This window comes from Monodelphis domestica, chromosome 1, assembly GCF_027887165.1.
Source record: "Monodelphis domestica isolate mMonDom1 chromosome 1, mMonDom1.pri, whole genome shotgun sequence".
NCBI lineage: Eukaryota > Metazoa > Chordata > Mammalia > Didelphimorphia > Didelphidae > Monodelphis > Monodelphis domestica.
The window spans coordinates 58,446,804-58,462,921 of record NC_077227.1 but is presented as its reverse complement, the minus strand read 5'-3'; the positions used below and the strand labels follow the sequence as shown (position 1 = coordinate 58,462,921).

The window sequence follows — 16,118 nt, the reverse complement described above, 5'->3', positions numbered from 1 at the left end:
GGAATAAGACAAAGAATTATGACCCTGAAAGTTCAAATATCATTAATAAGTAAATAATTATTTACAATCCCATTAGACTCACTTTTAAAAGAATGTCAATATGTTGGCATCAACCTCTCAGTTGACACTATCCATGGTTCCTCTTCTCTCCCTGGTGTATGGATTCTAAAATAAGGGAGAGATAGATGAATTGTGTCTTTTGGGAGGAGGAAGGGGATCATCTTAAGTATAGATCACTTGGTTAACAAGTATTTAGTAAGCACCTGCTGTGTGCTGAGGACACAAAGACAAAAAATGTAACCATCCCTCCCCTCAGGCAGCTTATACTGTATTGGGAGAAATAACAGGTGCTCAAAATCAATACAGTAGAAGGTCATTTGATGGAGTAACATAAGGGACCTTTGGGGGAGGGAATCAGGAAAAGCCTCCTGTAAGAAGGTGACTTAAGCTGAGAATGTAAGCAGACTAGATGTGTAGTAGGAAACCTTTGGCTTACTCTGCATCAGTAAAAAGAGATAAAAGGAATCTGTGTTCTACTGCAGACAATGGTGTCAGTCTGTCCTGTTTCTATAATAATATCTAGAAGGAGAGATGGTGACACAAAAACTACAGACAAGTAATAGAGAAAACCAAATGTCTCAGTCAATTAATTATACAGCCACCCACTTCCTTCTAAAAGCATAAAAAAATGGCATTAATGCAGATTTCTTTGTGGAGTGGGTCAGGGGGAATGGTTACTGCCTTCGGTCTATGGAAAATTCACTGGAGTCTACAACGATAACCCCAAAAAGCCCAAGCAAAATTCTATCTAACATGCAGTTATGGTTTGAGTCCCAAAGGAAAAGAGAGAAAGTGGAAGGACACAATGTTGGTGCTACAAATATGCAAAGCAGGCTGCATTATCGACCTAAACATGGCTTAAACATTCCCCTCTTCCCCCAAATAAAATATTCTTTACATTGAAAAACTGCCCTGGAAGCATTCAAAGAAGTTCCAGATAATGAAAATAGTCCAGCTTCTCTGCAAATTGATTCCCTGTTCTATAGAAGAGGAGGGCTTTGCAGGCAATCACAGTGAAGAGAGGAGGCAGAAGACGAGGACAAAAAACTCATGAGACTCCATGTAAGAAGAGCAAGATTTTCAACAACATGGTTTTGCCTTTAAAAGGCAAGAGCTCATTGTTCTCCCTCTGTTATTCTCAATTGTTGTTCTATCCAAAGGAAATCTTTCCTTTCAAATATTTTATCTCTAAGCTTCAGCTTGTGGTGTGGGAGAAACGGGTCCAATTACTCCAAATGCCTTTGCTGCTTCTTTTTTTTCTTCCCCCCCTTTCTGTTCTCTTGAGAGGAGTTATTGTGTAAAGACTAAATTCTATAGTGCTGTCAGAACCTGCAGAACTAGCAAACAGACCCAATTACCTCTACCACAGAGTTGGTCTTCTGACTTCTAGCTGGATACTCTGAAACAATTGAAGTCCAGATTTGGCCAAGCCAGCCTGGGGACTTAGCCCAACTTGTAGGTCTAAGGACCCACATTTCCTATTGTAATCATGTTGAATTTTCCCAGAAAGCCTTGCTTTAGCCTTCTTTGCCCTTATCGCATTCTGTCTAGATATTTGGATACATGTCATATGCTTTGCCTATTCCCCCTACCATTAGATCTTAAGCCCCTTGAGGGCATAGTATTTTTCATCCTTGTATCTTCATCACCTAGTACCTTCATCATCATCTTGCATAATAGATGCTTACTGTTTATTGAAATGGAATCTGATGTCAGTTGCCAGAGAGTTGATCTCCTTGGGAAAAGGCATGCAAAGACAGCAAAATGATAATGGGCAACTAAACCATATCTTCTTTGTGCCAATGGTGTGTCTTCCTGGCACTGGGTTCTTTATGGGGAAAACCTCAAATTCAGAGATACAGAGGGGAGTGTAAGGGGACAAGAGCCCTGTTTTCTCAAGATCTTTTGGGGGAGCTTCCAACTATCTCTAATACTTCCAATTCTTCTAATAAGCCCCTATGCCAAAAAAGAAGACTACATAACTCTCAACAATGTAGATGATGAAACAAGGGAGAGTTTTGATGCAAAGCACAAAAGTTAATCGAACTCTACTTTGAGAAGCTCCTTTTTGAAGTCTTTTATGCCAACAATTATCTCATCAGGACTTGGGTCCACTCAAAAAACTGAATCACTCATCGAGTCCTTAGGTCCTTGGGTCTTTACCTCAGAGGGAGCCTCAGCTCAGCAAGTGGAACCACTCTTCCCTTCTACCCTAACCTCCCAAGGAGCATCCTTATTCAGAACTGCCACCTTAGAAACCCAGGTTTGCTTTTTGCCCTCTTACTCCTCATTTCTCCTACATCAGAACCAAAATGTTTGGCCTTGGCAGATGCCTTATCCAGATGTCAACCAGGGTCTCTCTATTTCTTATCAGTAACCAGAACCCTTACAGCTACCTCCTTTCATTGCTCTGTTAGCTACATGGCTGCAGGGAACGAATGGAATGGCAGATAGCCTATGCCCACTTCCCTCAAATATTGGGGATGAGAATGTGACAAGAATGGGTAACTGGAGAAAACTTTCAGGTGGAAGCAGGAAAGAGCAGATTCCACCAGCTAGATGGTATATCATCTCTCATCTCAAGAAGCCTAAAGAAAGTTTACCACTAACTTTTTATATACATGGATTACCTTTGTAATCCCCAAACCCTATAAGGCTAAAACCTGCCCTGAGGAGCAGTGGAAAACAAATGACTGTTCCTGTCATCTTGGGTTTAGTAGAAGGCAAATTGGACAGGTAATTGGAGAACCTAAGTTTTAGGCATCCCAACTTTTCCCTGAAGATCCCTCTGGGACCAGAAGCAAGTCATTCTGCTTTCCTGGGTCAGTTTCTTCATCTGAAAAATGGGAATCAATGATCTCTAATACTTCTTCTTGCTCCATGATTCTGTGACTATGACCAGGAGCTCACCAGGATTGTTTGTACCCTAACAAGACAATGTGACACTTCCCTGAGACACTAAACCAGCCAGGGCTTTGGCCTGGTGTGAGTGGCTAGATCCAAAGAGTCTTGAGATGTTGCTTTGGAGTCAGATGGAATGCCAAACAAGTGGCTGTGTCTTTCTTCCTTCTTTACATTCTATCTCTGGAGGCAACTGCTTTCACCACCCCACTGCCTCTGTTTCTTCATCTGTGGCAAAGAGCTAATAGACCAAATTTACTTCTCCCTCATGACTCTGCTATACTTGAAACAACTTGCACGGAGAGAAAGATAGAATTTGTATCCCTGAAATTTGCCACTAGCCACTTCAGCAAAGCAATCAGGGAGCTTGCAATAAAAGCAACTCAAGGAATATAATATATTATAAATGGGCACATCCGTCCTAAAGTATAGACAGGGGTGGCATTTGCAGAATTGGCCCCAACGTTAGCCATGGTGAATTGGGGCTGCAATGACATCAGCTACAACAAAAATAGCTGGTGTGTGTTCCCTTGTTTAAGACCAATTTATGAGCTAAAATTCTACATAATTTCTATTTACAGTAATATATATTAATGAAATTAAACCAAACATCTGTGCTTTATCTGCTTTCATATTTACACTCTTAATCCGTCTCCTACTCCCCAAATTCCCAATCAGGTAGCTTTAAGGGATAAGCTGGCATTGTTCAGCAAGGGCAGACACTTCTGTAACTCCCCAGGAAAGACATGAGCCTGACCTTGACTTGAAAGGGGGACTTGGATAACCCCAGCATGAATGGGGGGGGGGTTGAGGCTTTGATGGGTACAGCAAGAAATTGAAACAGAGAGAAAGAAGTGAGAATGGGCAAGGGCACACTCTACCTTGATTATGGAAGGCAGAAGGAAATTGATATTCTCTGTGCTGTGAAAGGTCAAAATGCCAATGTGAATTGAACTGTAAAGACTAAATTTTGAACAATTATTCTCTGTAGCAGTTATAAAAATTTCAGCAAATTGCAGCTGTCTCAGGCCCCTTGCCAAAAAAGACCTAATGGTTTACATCAGCAGAGTTCCCTCTCACCTCCAGCCTGGAAATATCCAACCCTGTACTAAATAGGCTCAGCAAAATGAGCTGGGGTCCCAGTGGGGCCCAAATCAAAGCTGGTCCAAGCTGGGCTAGCACAGCCCGGTGCTGAACTCCCTTCAAAACCATCATCTGCACAAGCCCTTTGAAAAGTCTTAGTTTGAAATTGTTTAGGTGATCCAGCAATGCTTTTAAAACATGATAACCATCGCACTTTACACCTCTCTGAAAGGTTAGCTTAATCGCAGATCACAAAAAAATTGGTTTCCACAAATGCATAATGGTTCATCTATGTCACACTTGAACTAAATGGTTTTTTAAATGGAGCTGAAATTATTTTGATGTGTACACAGTCCCAGATTTTTATACAGCCTTTTTTAACCAGCCCATCAGGAGCTTTGCCTCCAAAGCCTCATTAATAATTCAGATGTGCTGATGACTTTAAAAGATCTATGGAATTGAAGCTTTAAAAAAAAACAACCCTCTGCTTGACAAAAAGATAAATGAATGTAGAAAGAAGCTGTAGGAGTCTGGCAAGCTGTAGATCATCTCAGAACAGATTGTAACTTTATCATTCTGTCAGGGAGAATAATTTAAAGCACTTAATCAGTTAGTTTCACTGTGCAGGATGTAACATTATGAATTCCTATCTTCCAATCTGTTCACATCAAAGTGAACTTAATTATAATAGGTGAGAGAGCCAGAGCAGGAGAGTGGGGTAGGGGGTGGGGTGCAGGAGGAGTGAGAGAGAAAGCTCTGGGGCAAGTCGACTGGAGGGGGCCCAAGGGGGCTGAACAAAGGCAGGTGGGGCTTTGACCAAATCATCCCCACCTTCAGCCAAGGTGTTCTGGGGACTTCCAACTACTTCACCACCAGCAGAAAATTATTGTTCTGTTTGGGTCCCCTAGATTCATAATATTTTAGATTGAATTTTTGTGTTTTATTTATAATTAAATGCACACACTTCAACAAGCCAAGTGAAAAATTAGAGCCTACAAATCATTGTAATTTTTTTTTCAAAAGAGAGAGATGTTTATGAATTGTCCTGGAAAACATAAATGAGGATTCAGAAGATGATGTTTCGTAGGTAGATTTTGAGGCCAGAAGAATGCAGTATGATGGAGATAAAACCATGCCGGAAAAGTTTTTTTTTGTTTGTTTTTTAAAAACAAGTCACTTAACCTTCCTATACTTCAGTTTCCTCTTCTGTATATTGAGGACTTTGACTTTCATAGTCTCTAAGGTCTAATTCTAAATCTAAGATCCTTTGATGTTGTTGGCAAAAGGGAGGAAGCTAGGAAAGAGAGGAGGAAGGAGGGAGAAAGAGAAAGGAAGGAAGGAAGGAAGGAAGGAAGGAAGGAAGGAAGGAAGGAAGGAAGGAAGGAAGGAAGGAAGGAAGGAAGGAAGGAAGGAAGGAAGGAAGGAAGGAAGGAAGAAAGGAAGGAAGGAAGAAGGGAGGGAGGGAGGGAGGGAGGAAGGAAGGAAGGAAGGAAGGAAGGAAGGAAGGAAGGAAGGAAGGAAGGAAGGAAGGAAGGAAGGAAGGAAGGAAGGAAGGAAGGAAGGAAGGAAGGAGAGGAGGGATGGAGGAAAGTGAGGTAGGAAGGAGGGAGGGAGAAAGGATGAAAGGAAGAAGGGAGGAAAGGAAAGAAGGAGAGAATGAGGGAGGGAGGAAAATGAGGAAGTTCTGAACAAGGTAGGAAAGGAAGGAAAGATGGAAGGGAAGGAAGGAAAGATGGAAGGGAAGGAAGGAAGGAGGGAAGGGAAGGAAGGAAAGAGGGAGGAAAGGAAGGAAGGCTGGAGGAAAGGAAGAAAGGAGGGAGGAAAGGAAGGAAGGAAGTAGGGAAGGAATGGAAGGATGGACAAAGGAAGGAAAGGAAGGAAGGAGAGAGAAGAGGAAGGAAGGAGGGAAGGAAAGAAGGAAGGAGAAAAGTAAGGAGGGAGGAAAGTGAAGGAGGGAAGGAAAGAATGAAAGGAAGGAAGAAGGGAGGGAGGGAAGGAAGGAAGGACATAGGGAGAGAAGGAAGAAGGGAGGAAGGAGGGAGAAAGAAAGTAGGGATGGAGAGAGAGAAGAGGGAGGGACTAGAAGGGTTTTCAAGGCATCTGCTATGTAGTGGGCATTGTGTTAAGGTCTTTACAAATACTTTACAAATACAAATTACAAATACAAATCTCATTGGATAATGAGGAATTGAATACTGCCAAGCCATGTGGTCTCCACTCCAAATACTACTCACTATCACCTTCACATCCACATATATGGTTCATCCCCCAGCTGCAGAGGGGTGACTAGGAATTTTTGCATCTGGAGCAAGTACAACAAATTAGAGCCACACATTCTGCCTGGGTTGAGTGGCATGAAGCAAGCCTTCAATTTGCAAGGGAAAGGGGTAAGAAGTGAAGGCGTTCACCCCAGAACCTTTGTGTAGTTTTCTGTTTTAACTTCTCTGTTATTTCTATCTCTGAAGGACTGCATGTGCTTTCAATGCCCTCCATATTTGACCCCATAGGGCAAAGCCCCATCAGTCCTGCCCTGGTTTTGGCTCTGACTAGCTGATTTATTCTAAAAATTAATAACAAATTTTTAAAAAAGCACAAGTAACTACATATATATATTTTTAATTAACATAGAGATTTGGGCAGAATTCAAGAAAGAATATGGTCAAAATCACCTGATCCTTTGAACTCTTTTCAAAAGCCATGATTGAATATTGAGTTGTTGATCATTTTTTCTCCCTGTCATCTTGGAAGCCATCTCCTTCAGAAATTTGTTTACTTCAACTGTACTGGCTTACAAGCCATTTCAATGTTCTCTTATTCTGGTAACCTTGTCTGCTATCTTGAATTCTGTCCCTAGTCAGCTAACACAGTCAGGAAAAAACAATGGGCTTTCTTTAAAAAACCAAAACAAAACAAAAAAAAACTGACCATGGATGGAAAAAAAGTAGGAGTTCTGAGGAGACATAATATTAAACATGGGAATTGAATGTAAAGGCAAGAGAATATAGAGAATGCCTGGGAATAAGCCTCCTTGCTTACTCGATGATCCTTTCACTACTCTACTCAAATCCATAAACTCATAATCCATTCTTCAAGGCTAGAGATATTCAGTGATAACCTTCATCCCATATTCAATACATTCAGCAGCTTGGCCTTACCAGGGCATTTAAGCTCCAGAGAAAATTCCTAGAGAATTCACCTTCACATCCTCTCTCATTCCGGTTGGCCAACATACCGGGTTTCCCAAGACTGCATTACCACTTTTCTCTAATTATTGGCTGCAGTCTCATCACAGATGTATTCAAGATTCCAGAGTTCTTAATCCCTAGCTCTGTACTTCTTAGTAATTGCTCAGCATCAAACTCTATCGATTGCCTTTTTTTTCAATGAACTTTCTGACTGCTTTGCCACAGGACTAATTAAGCTTCTCATTTTCCCTCCTTCTTTCTCTACCCATTTTGCCCTTTAGCAGAAAAGAAATGGTTTACAGATGAACCGGATAATGCCTATCCCAGAAACATTCAAATCAAGCCCATGAGCACCCATATGGCTAACCAGATCAACCAATATAAATCTACAAGCAGCTTGATTCCACCAATCAGAGAAGTTGAAGATGAATGTTGACTCCCAGGAGACCAGAACTAATTTTTTTTTAAAGCCTGACAAACTTCATAAATGGTGATGTGACTTTTTTTCCTCTTACATGCTGAATCACTGGTGGAAAAGTTAGGATAAGCAAGAATTATGAGAGAACAAAAATAAAGTAGATCTCTCTCTTTTGTCTGCCTTCAATATTGCTTCCATGTACTTTGGGGGAAAATCTTTCATTTACTAATGAACATACTAAAAATAGTCATGTATAGCCTCTAGCATTGGAAATTATTTTTATTTATTAGAAAAATATTTTTTTCACTTTCTTTTTCTCCATTGTCAAGTAAAATCCCTTAAAAAAGGCAAAAGCCAAATTGGGTAAGTGGCCAGACTCCTTAAGAAGCTTGTGTCTTCTTTCCCTTTCTCTCTTTGAGGAGAATGATGGTCACCACAGTAAATGAATTTTACTTCAGAAAGACAAAATATTAAGAAGAAAAAAGGTCCAACAATGTATACATGTATTTTAGTAAGCCAGAAAAAGAGAAAACAAAATATAAGTTACTTTAGTTTCTGCTTCTTTTCTGTAGGATGTATATTTTGATCAGCATTAACACCAGCTCTTAATAAATGGAAACATATTTATTTTCAAAGTGGAAAGTCATATTTTTGTAGTCATAGTTTTCCATTTGGATTCCTTTGCCTTCATTCATTTATTTAAAGTGAAGATTTTCTTAAGGCTCTTCTGGATCCACTAGGAACTTTCTGGTTCTAGTAGGGCCCTGAGTGGTGTTCAGTGCTAGGAGTTTCTGAATGTAGTAGAGACAAGTAATGTATGGAGAGGATGTTTGAAGGGCACTTCTCATTGGCCTGTCTGTTTGTCCAATAGATCCCAGTTCCAATGAGAATTTGCCGAGTGAGTGAGTTCAATCTTGGAAGTGCCTCCATTTCTTCTCTTTCTCTTTTTTCCTCTTTTTTTTTTGGGGGGGGGCAGTTTTGAGAGCTTTTAGCCTGTATGTGAAAATACCACTAAATAGTTTCACATCACAGTAAGATATTATTAACTCACTCATTCATTTAAATAGTCTCTTCTTTGAAAGCCAGTTAATTTCCATGAACAAGGAGACAACTTTCCTATGTGTTATGATTTCCAGGTTTTCCATTTGTTACTGGGATATCATGCCCATAATGCTACAACAATAAATGTAGAGAAAAAAAAGAAAGCAATGAATGTATTTAATAGAAGAGCTTATGAGAAGCCTTTGAAAGCTGCCAGCAATGAAAGCAAATGTATCAGCAATTTCAAAGTGTGGTCAACAGTTTTTTCTAACCATCAGACATAATTGTGATGTTTCCTAGCTGCACCACAGTATGCATGGTGCACAACTAGCCAAGCATTTAATGTTCCAAACAATTTAGCAAGTCTTTCAACTTCAAAATCATCCATCTTGATATAACCAAGCAAGGTCTCTGGAGCAGGAATGGACAAGCTATTGAATGTTTATTCTTAAAAATATATATATTAAAAGCAAAAACACAAAGGAGAGCACACAAAACAAAGCAAAAAACAACAACAACAACAACACATACATAACCCTGGGAACCTGGAGAAAACATCCAAGGACTACCCCCAACATCTTATAGCATCTATTACATAAACTTTGGGGGCTTTCCCTTTGACGTAGGGCTATCCAGTTCCAAGGGAAACATTAGAGTGGCAATGATTAATCTCAATAAAATAACCATCAGTCTGATAGGATTCTCCATCAGAATGGATGTCTACTATGTACTACAACCACTAAGCCAAACTCTCTCTGCTTCAATATTTGTTGATTGGCTGCAGGCCAAATGTGATTGTCCTGCCACCTAGTAGGCTTTTTCTTGGAGTGAACTGCTGGACTGTGGTTACCTAGTTGTTTATATTCTGTAGAATTAGTAATATATTTCAAAAATTGTGAATAACATGTATGTCCAATTGGATTGTTGAAAAATTACCTATAATCACTATAGAGCCTATTCCACAGACTAAAAAAAATGTCCACAGTTGTATCCAGGTCTATACCCATTTTCATGATTATCCAAAGGAAAGAAAGGATGGGGGAAGGGGCGGAATGTGGCTATAACTTACCACTTCTTTTAAAAGCAGGCAGTCTTCCGCATCCTGGTTTTGAATCAGAGACACCTTTAGTATGTTACTGTTCCTATCTTTCTTTCTTCCGTGAATTGCAGAACACTCTTCCTCCTGTTAATAGACTGACTTTGGAACCAATATGGTTACTAGTGTTTATCTTCTGCTTAGCCAAATCCATTTGCGAATGAACAGCAAGATGAGGATTTAATCTTCAGATGTAATATCCATCTTTAGATATATAACAGGAGTCTTTCACCTTCCTTTTCTGCCTCCTTCCCTCCACCCCAAGAAAAATGGAAATCCAAAAGGTTTCCCTTTCCCCATGCCAAGGGTACATGAATCTGTCCTTTCTGTTGCTCAAATGAGCAAAGGAAACCAGATCTCCTCTCAAGTCGGAAGTTGGTAGATTTCTCATTTGTCCACAAGAACAGAAGAATAATTAATCTGCAGCATGATACCTTGGCTTCATTACTAGATTGCTCTGGGCCACAGCCTGAAGGCAGAAATTTTCTTAGGCCATAGCACAAGTATTCAGTGGTCCAAGTTCCTTCAGGCAAAATGAGAGAAGAGGCTGTTCTTGGACCAGAGAAACAGCCAGCAGGCAACGATTCCTCCTTCCACTGACATTTCTGAAGTTGGAATAGAATGGGCATGTCTGCCTAAATCAGCAGTGTTGGAGGGCAAAGTGAGATTTTGCAAAGCCTAAAAGAGGTCCAAGGACTTGCCATGGGAAGGTTCTTTTTTCATTGTCACTTACTGAAATCTCTGCTTCCCACATCGCATCATCTTGCTTGAAACCTGCCTTTTCCCTTGCTCTTACCTAACAGGCTAAGGTTTAAAGTCAGAAGAGGTATTCTCATTGCCAACTGGGTCGATGGTTCTCACGCAATAATAGGATGTTTATAAGACAGAATCATACTCTGATCACTCTTATTTGGAAACTCTCATATTTCAACTTATCAAATAGCTTGATTCCAAAAAACAAAAAATGCTTTCTTCAGGTCCAAGAGCAATATAAAGGTTTCACAAAAAAATGACTAAATAGGGTTAAGAAACAAATATATTCAGGAGCTATATTTTGTAAGGAATAACGACCTTCTTTGTACCAGAACCCCTAAAATTCATGTTGAATTCTCTCTCTCTCTCTCTCTCTCTCTCTCTCTCTCTCTCTCTCTCTCTCTCTCTCTCTCTCTCTCTCTCTCTCTCTCTCTCATTGTATGTCTCACTCTAACTTTTTCATTCTCAGTTCTCTCTCTTAAATAATTTTCCCTTGAGAAGAGAACCCCATCTCCTTCTCTGATTTTTATGGCTATTTAAAACAGGTAAATGGAGTGGAAATGTGCATGGCTTCCATCCCATGACTGATCCATTAGAGGCCTTTGGCCTCAGTTTCCTTATTGAGGAATATAAAATAAGGGACTTGGTTGAAAGAAACTTTGAAGTTCCTCCCAGCTCTAAATATCTGATCATATGATCATATTTGTAGTTTAGGAATATATTGTCAGTCTTATACCTAGATGTCTCTCTTACTAATCATCTAAGCAATAGCAAACTGATGCTAAGGAACTAAGTCACTGCATTACCTACCCCAGAGGCAAAATTATCAGGATTTGCTTGTGCAAATTTTCCTTTGACTCTTAAACTTTGAGAAAGTGCCAAAGTTCAAAGCCAAATTCCTCTGGGTGCCATTCATCAAATTCTATTGTGTTCTTAAGTTTCATAGGGATCTATTCCCTATCTATTTAGGTCAAGGAAAGGTGATGTCCTTGCCCAAGATTCAGCCTTGACATGTCATTACTTCTTCCTAACTCTTCCCCCTAACTTCCCAGTGTATGAGGAGGGGCTCAGAGACTGAGGACCTACTAGTACCTTCCTCAAGACATGTGCTTCCATGAAATGTCCTGAGCATCTGAAGGCAACCAATCCAAATTCCCATGCTCTCTCTTTTTCCCTCTAGTTTATATCATTGGCATTTGGTTCCCTACCCCTACTCCTACTTATTCATTGTATTCTGAGACAAGCTTCAACCAGACTTCCTATTAGTAGATACAAAGATAATAAAGGGAAGAAGGGGAAGAAGCAGCAAAGAAAATGAAATGAGAGACTGAGAGGAAAAGGATATGAAACTAAAAAGCCAAGTCATGGCCCATCTCCACTTGTCATACTTCCCAATGCCTATCATACTTACCATGAAATCTTAGGAAGGAATGTACATGATCTCTTCATATCCAACTACTTTCCTGTCACTAACTCATAGCTTACTGAGTGATGCCAAGATTCTGATGCATCTAAGACTCTTTAAAAACTTTCCTCATTTGTAGCTTTCTTTTCCAAATCAAGGCTTGCCCAACTACAAGGGCAAATTCTCTTATGACTAATGGAAAGCTCTCCATAAGCCCTGGTCCTTCCATCTTCCTCTTTCTCTTCTTATCCCCAAAATAAGGTTTGGGGATTCATAGAGATACATTCCCATACCACCAGAGAAAACTAGCCATTTGAACTCCCTCTGCTTTGGGGGAATGAAAAGAATCTCATAGAGCTTATTTCTGTGGAAGAGAGAGTAGGGGAAAGACTAATGGTCTGGGGATTTCCCAGATAAGGAAATGCCAATGCATGTCATCACCTTCTATGCAACTTATAATCCTAGAGAGTTGCCTAAGAGTATCAATGACATACCCAGCATCACAGTCAGGATTTGTCAGAGATAGGACTGATACCAGCCTTCTTAGATGTAAGTCCAATTCTCTCCACTTGGCAACACTACCTCTTTTAGAAGAAAGAGTAGTGAAAGAGGTTTTAGAGGACTTTTAACAGATTTCTATAAGCTGAATATAGTTGACATCCCTCTAGGGCATAGTGGAAACAAAGCTGGCTTCAGAGCCAAGAAGACCTGAAGGTCTTCTGACATAGACTAGAAGTGTGACCCTAGGTAAGTCACTTAATATCTCAGTGGTCCAACTCTCAAAGACAGGGGTTCTTAACTAGGAAAAAATAGCAATACATACTGGCAGCTCTCAATAGTTAGTCTCTCAATTCATACCCCAAAATTGACCTGAAATAATGGCATCAATCACTATCACATTTTATGAGCAAGGCATTCTGTTAAGGACTAGAACTGGAGAACACAAGTATAATATGGTCCCTTCCATCAAGGATAGTTGGGGAGACAAAATATAAATTTAAAAAATATAAGTAGCCATTTATGATAGCCTACGCTTATTACCAAGTGAGTGATAAGACACACAGGAGCTCAGAGGTAGGGACTGATAACATGATATGATGAGGGTCAGCTTCATGGTAGATGTGACACTTGAACAATATACCTTGAAAACAGAGCAGGTCTTCGGTAAGAATAAAAGGAAAGAGAACATTTTTGGCAGAGAGAAGAGCATGAAATATAAAATATTGAACAAGAAGCACCAAAGGTCACTGAATTAATCTTTGGGGACTTGGAGCAAGTCATATAGGGAAAGAAGATCAGGGAAAAGGCCAAAAAAAAAAAAAAACTAGTGAAAGAGAATAATGCGGAATAGCCTAAGAGGTAAAATGACAAAGATATTATATTTGTATGGAAATCAAAAAAAGAACGTTTCTCAGGAAGAACCATAGCTAATAGTGTCAAATATTATAGTGGAAAAAAATGAGAACTGAAAGGAAAAAAAGTCATTTGATTTAATGGTTAGGGTAGGGGACAGAGGGAGAGATTTACCTGACAGGGATTATAGGTATTTTTTATGAAGAATTAGGAAATATTTAGCAAATGGACCAGATTCTTCCAGAATCACAGAACCTTTGTCACAAGGGACCTCCAATCTCTTCCTGGATAAGGATGATATATCCAACATTCCCAACAAGTAAATGGGTGTCCAGTCTCCTCTGGGCTTGAAGACTTCCAGGAAGAGGGAGCTCACTACCTCTGTAGGCAGCCTATTCAACTTTTGAACTGCTCTGATTGTCAGGAAGTAGTATTTCCTTAAATCAAGCCTAATATCACCACATTTAACTCCCACCCACTGCTCCTAATTCTTTCTGGGAGGGGGCAAGAGAATAAGTCTTCCATGTGCCAGCTCTTTAGCTACTTGAAGGGAGTTTTCATGCACTACTTGCCTCCTCCACAAAATAAAAAAAAAAAAATCTTTAAGTTAAACATCCCCAGTTTCTTCAGTTCACTCTCATCTGGAATAATTTTAAAAGCTCTTCATCACTCTTGTTGTCCTCTTCAAAACACTCACCAGCTTACCAAATATCCTTATAAAAAAAAATGGTGTGCAGAACTGATTACAACATTCCAGGCATTGTCTGACTAGGGCAGAGTACATTGGGACCTATCACCTCCTTATTCCTGGAGGATAGTGCCTCTCCTCATGAAATCCACAATTACTTTCACCTTTTTCTCCTTTAGCACAGTGACCAGCACATAGAACCTTCAATAATGCTTCTTAACTTGACTTGGCTGCCATATTACATTAATAACATTGAACTTGCCATTCACTGAAACCCCCACATTGGATGACAGAGACAGGATACCACCCACTATGAAAGGCTAGAATGTTGGCCTGAATATAAAAGATCAAATTTAATGTGGATCCCAAGACCTTTTTTTTCTAATGTGTTGGATATTGAGTGCGTACTTTCAGTGGTAGGGTGCCTCTTTCCTTGTTTCCTTGTTTGGGGCTCCAGGATGAAAACTGTTTATTTAGCACCTGTTCAATTTATCATATATCGTTTCTTTTAAAGGCTTCCTGAACTTGAGTAGATTTCCTGGAATTACTATTCTGAATGATTGTTGGCTTTTCTATACATGAAGAATGCAAGTTTATTTTGTCAAATGAAAGTTGAGTCTTCATTACAGATGACATATTAAATAAAAGGCTTTTTTGGTTATTGTTGGCCCATATTGTAGACCGATACCTCTCTCTCTCTTGATTCTTTCTGAACAGTGAAGCATTGGTGGTTAGGTCCTGAGGTAGAACTTGAAGTCTTTAGTGTAAACTCTGTGCCTGATTAGGTGAACATTGCCAAGCTCCCAGCATCTTACAGGCTAGATTCCCTGCTAGAATGTACACAGATCACTAACACAGACTGAGAGGCCAGGCCAGGCCAGGCCAGGCTGAGTGCCTCCATACTTCACTAATATTGAATTTCATTGTCAGATGTGAGAAAGCTATAATCAGCTAAGGGACCCCTGCCAAAAAGGTTTGCTGAGGACCTGTCTTCTAATTCATCTCAGATTTAGAAATAAAATCAGAGCCGGCAGTCCAGCCCAGCCAACTCTTTTCACGTTCCTTCCTTCCTTCCTTTCCACTGGGCATTGCTTGAGACACATGTAACAAGCCACTGCAACATCTCAAACATAAACTGAGATCTGCCTGGAAACTGCTAATTAAAAATCTCCAGTTCCCATGATGTATGATCATATCCTTCCTTAAAACTTCTGGCCTGCTTCCCACCACCCAGACCAGACCCCCTTGCAGATATCTCCCCAAAGTCCACCAGAAACTGCTAAGTACATAGAGTTCAATCTGTGAGTTCATCAAGAAAAAAATGTGTGAACAATTCATTAATCTTTTGTTTTATCCATTTTGGGTCTTCCTCCCCCCTTTAATTATTTTTTTCCACAAGGATTGGTTTGAGAGAGCAAATGCTGGTGTTCAGAAGTGATCTCCCCACGCTGTCATCTGTAATATCCAGTGATAAATATATTGTCTTGTAAAAAGGGTTTGTACATAACTTGTACATGGTTTCATTTTGTATTTTTCTCAGATTAAAATTTATGTATTTGTGTTCTAAAACAAGGTGTGCTTCCTGTCTCTATGTAATTCTTAAGGAAAGTTTGTTTGGGTTGGGGCAGGGGGGAGGATGGGGATGGAGGAGATTCAATAAAATCTTTTAGTCAAATGGAGCTCAGTTCCTGGACTTCTGGAATTTGGTTAGAAGTTAACTAGTAAAGTGGGAAAAAAATTTGAGCTGAGCTCATCTTTCCTGCAAACACTGGAATGAAAACAGAACTCTCAAGAAGAAATGAATAAATGAATAGCCTTAATTAAGCCCTTCCATGCACTGGGCTGTGTTGTGGCTACAAACACAAACAAAAATAATCCTTATGCTCAAGAAGTCCATATTCTAATGAATGAAGGTAATATCCAAAGGGAAGTGTTGTTTAGGAAGAAGTATTTTGGTCCACAAAATTCCAAGATGGTGAGTGGGGCAAAAAAAAAAAGGGTTATGGGGCGCAGAGACACCCCATCCAGTAACTCTGGCAGAAATGATTGCTTTGATATGATTTCATATCCAGCATCTGACATTTAGGAGACATGGGCATGGTTTCATTTTGGCAGGGGGAAAAGTAAGAGTTCCA

The 16,118-nt window shown here is 39.9% G+C and overlaps 1 protein-coding gene across 30 annotated transcripts in view; it reads left to right on the top strand.

The window, feature by feature from the left end:
• The window catches only part of KCNMA1 (potassium calcium-activated channel subfamily M alpha 1), a 936,156-nt gene extending 920,604 nt beyond the window's left edge, over positions 1–15,552 (top strand). For 15 of the 30 annotated variants that reach the window (XM_056819943.1, XM_056819916.1, XM_056819953.1 and 12 more), the window contains one exon: positions 7,511–15,552. In XM_056819943.1, coding sequence (XP_056675921.1) covers positions 7,511–7,535 — 25 coding nt within the window. In that variant the 3' untranslated portion in view covers positions 7,536–15,552. Of the gene's footprint in view, positions 1–853; positions 874–2,770; positions 2,797–7,510 lie in introns of all 30 variants that reach the window. The other 15 variants (XM_056819947.1, XM_056819959.1, XM_056819989.1 and 12 more) reach the window with 2 other exon arrangements.
• Positions 15,553–16,118: the final 566 nt, after the last annotated feature.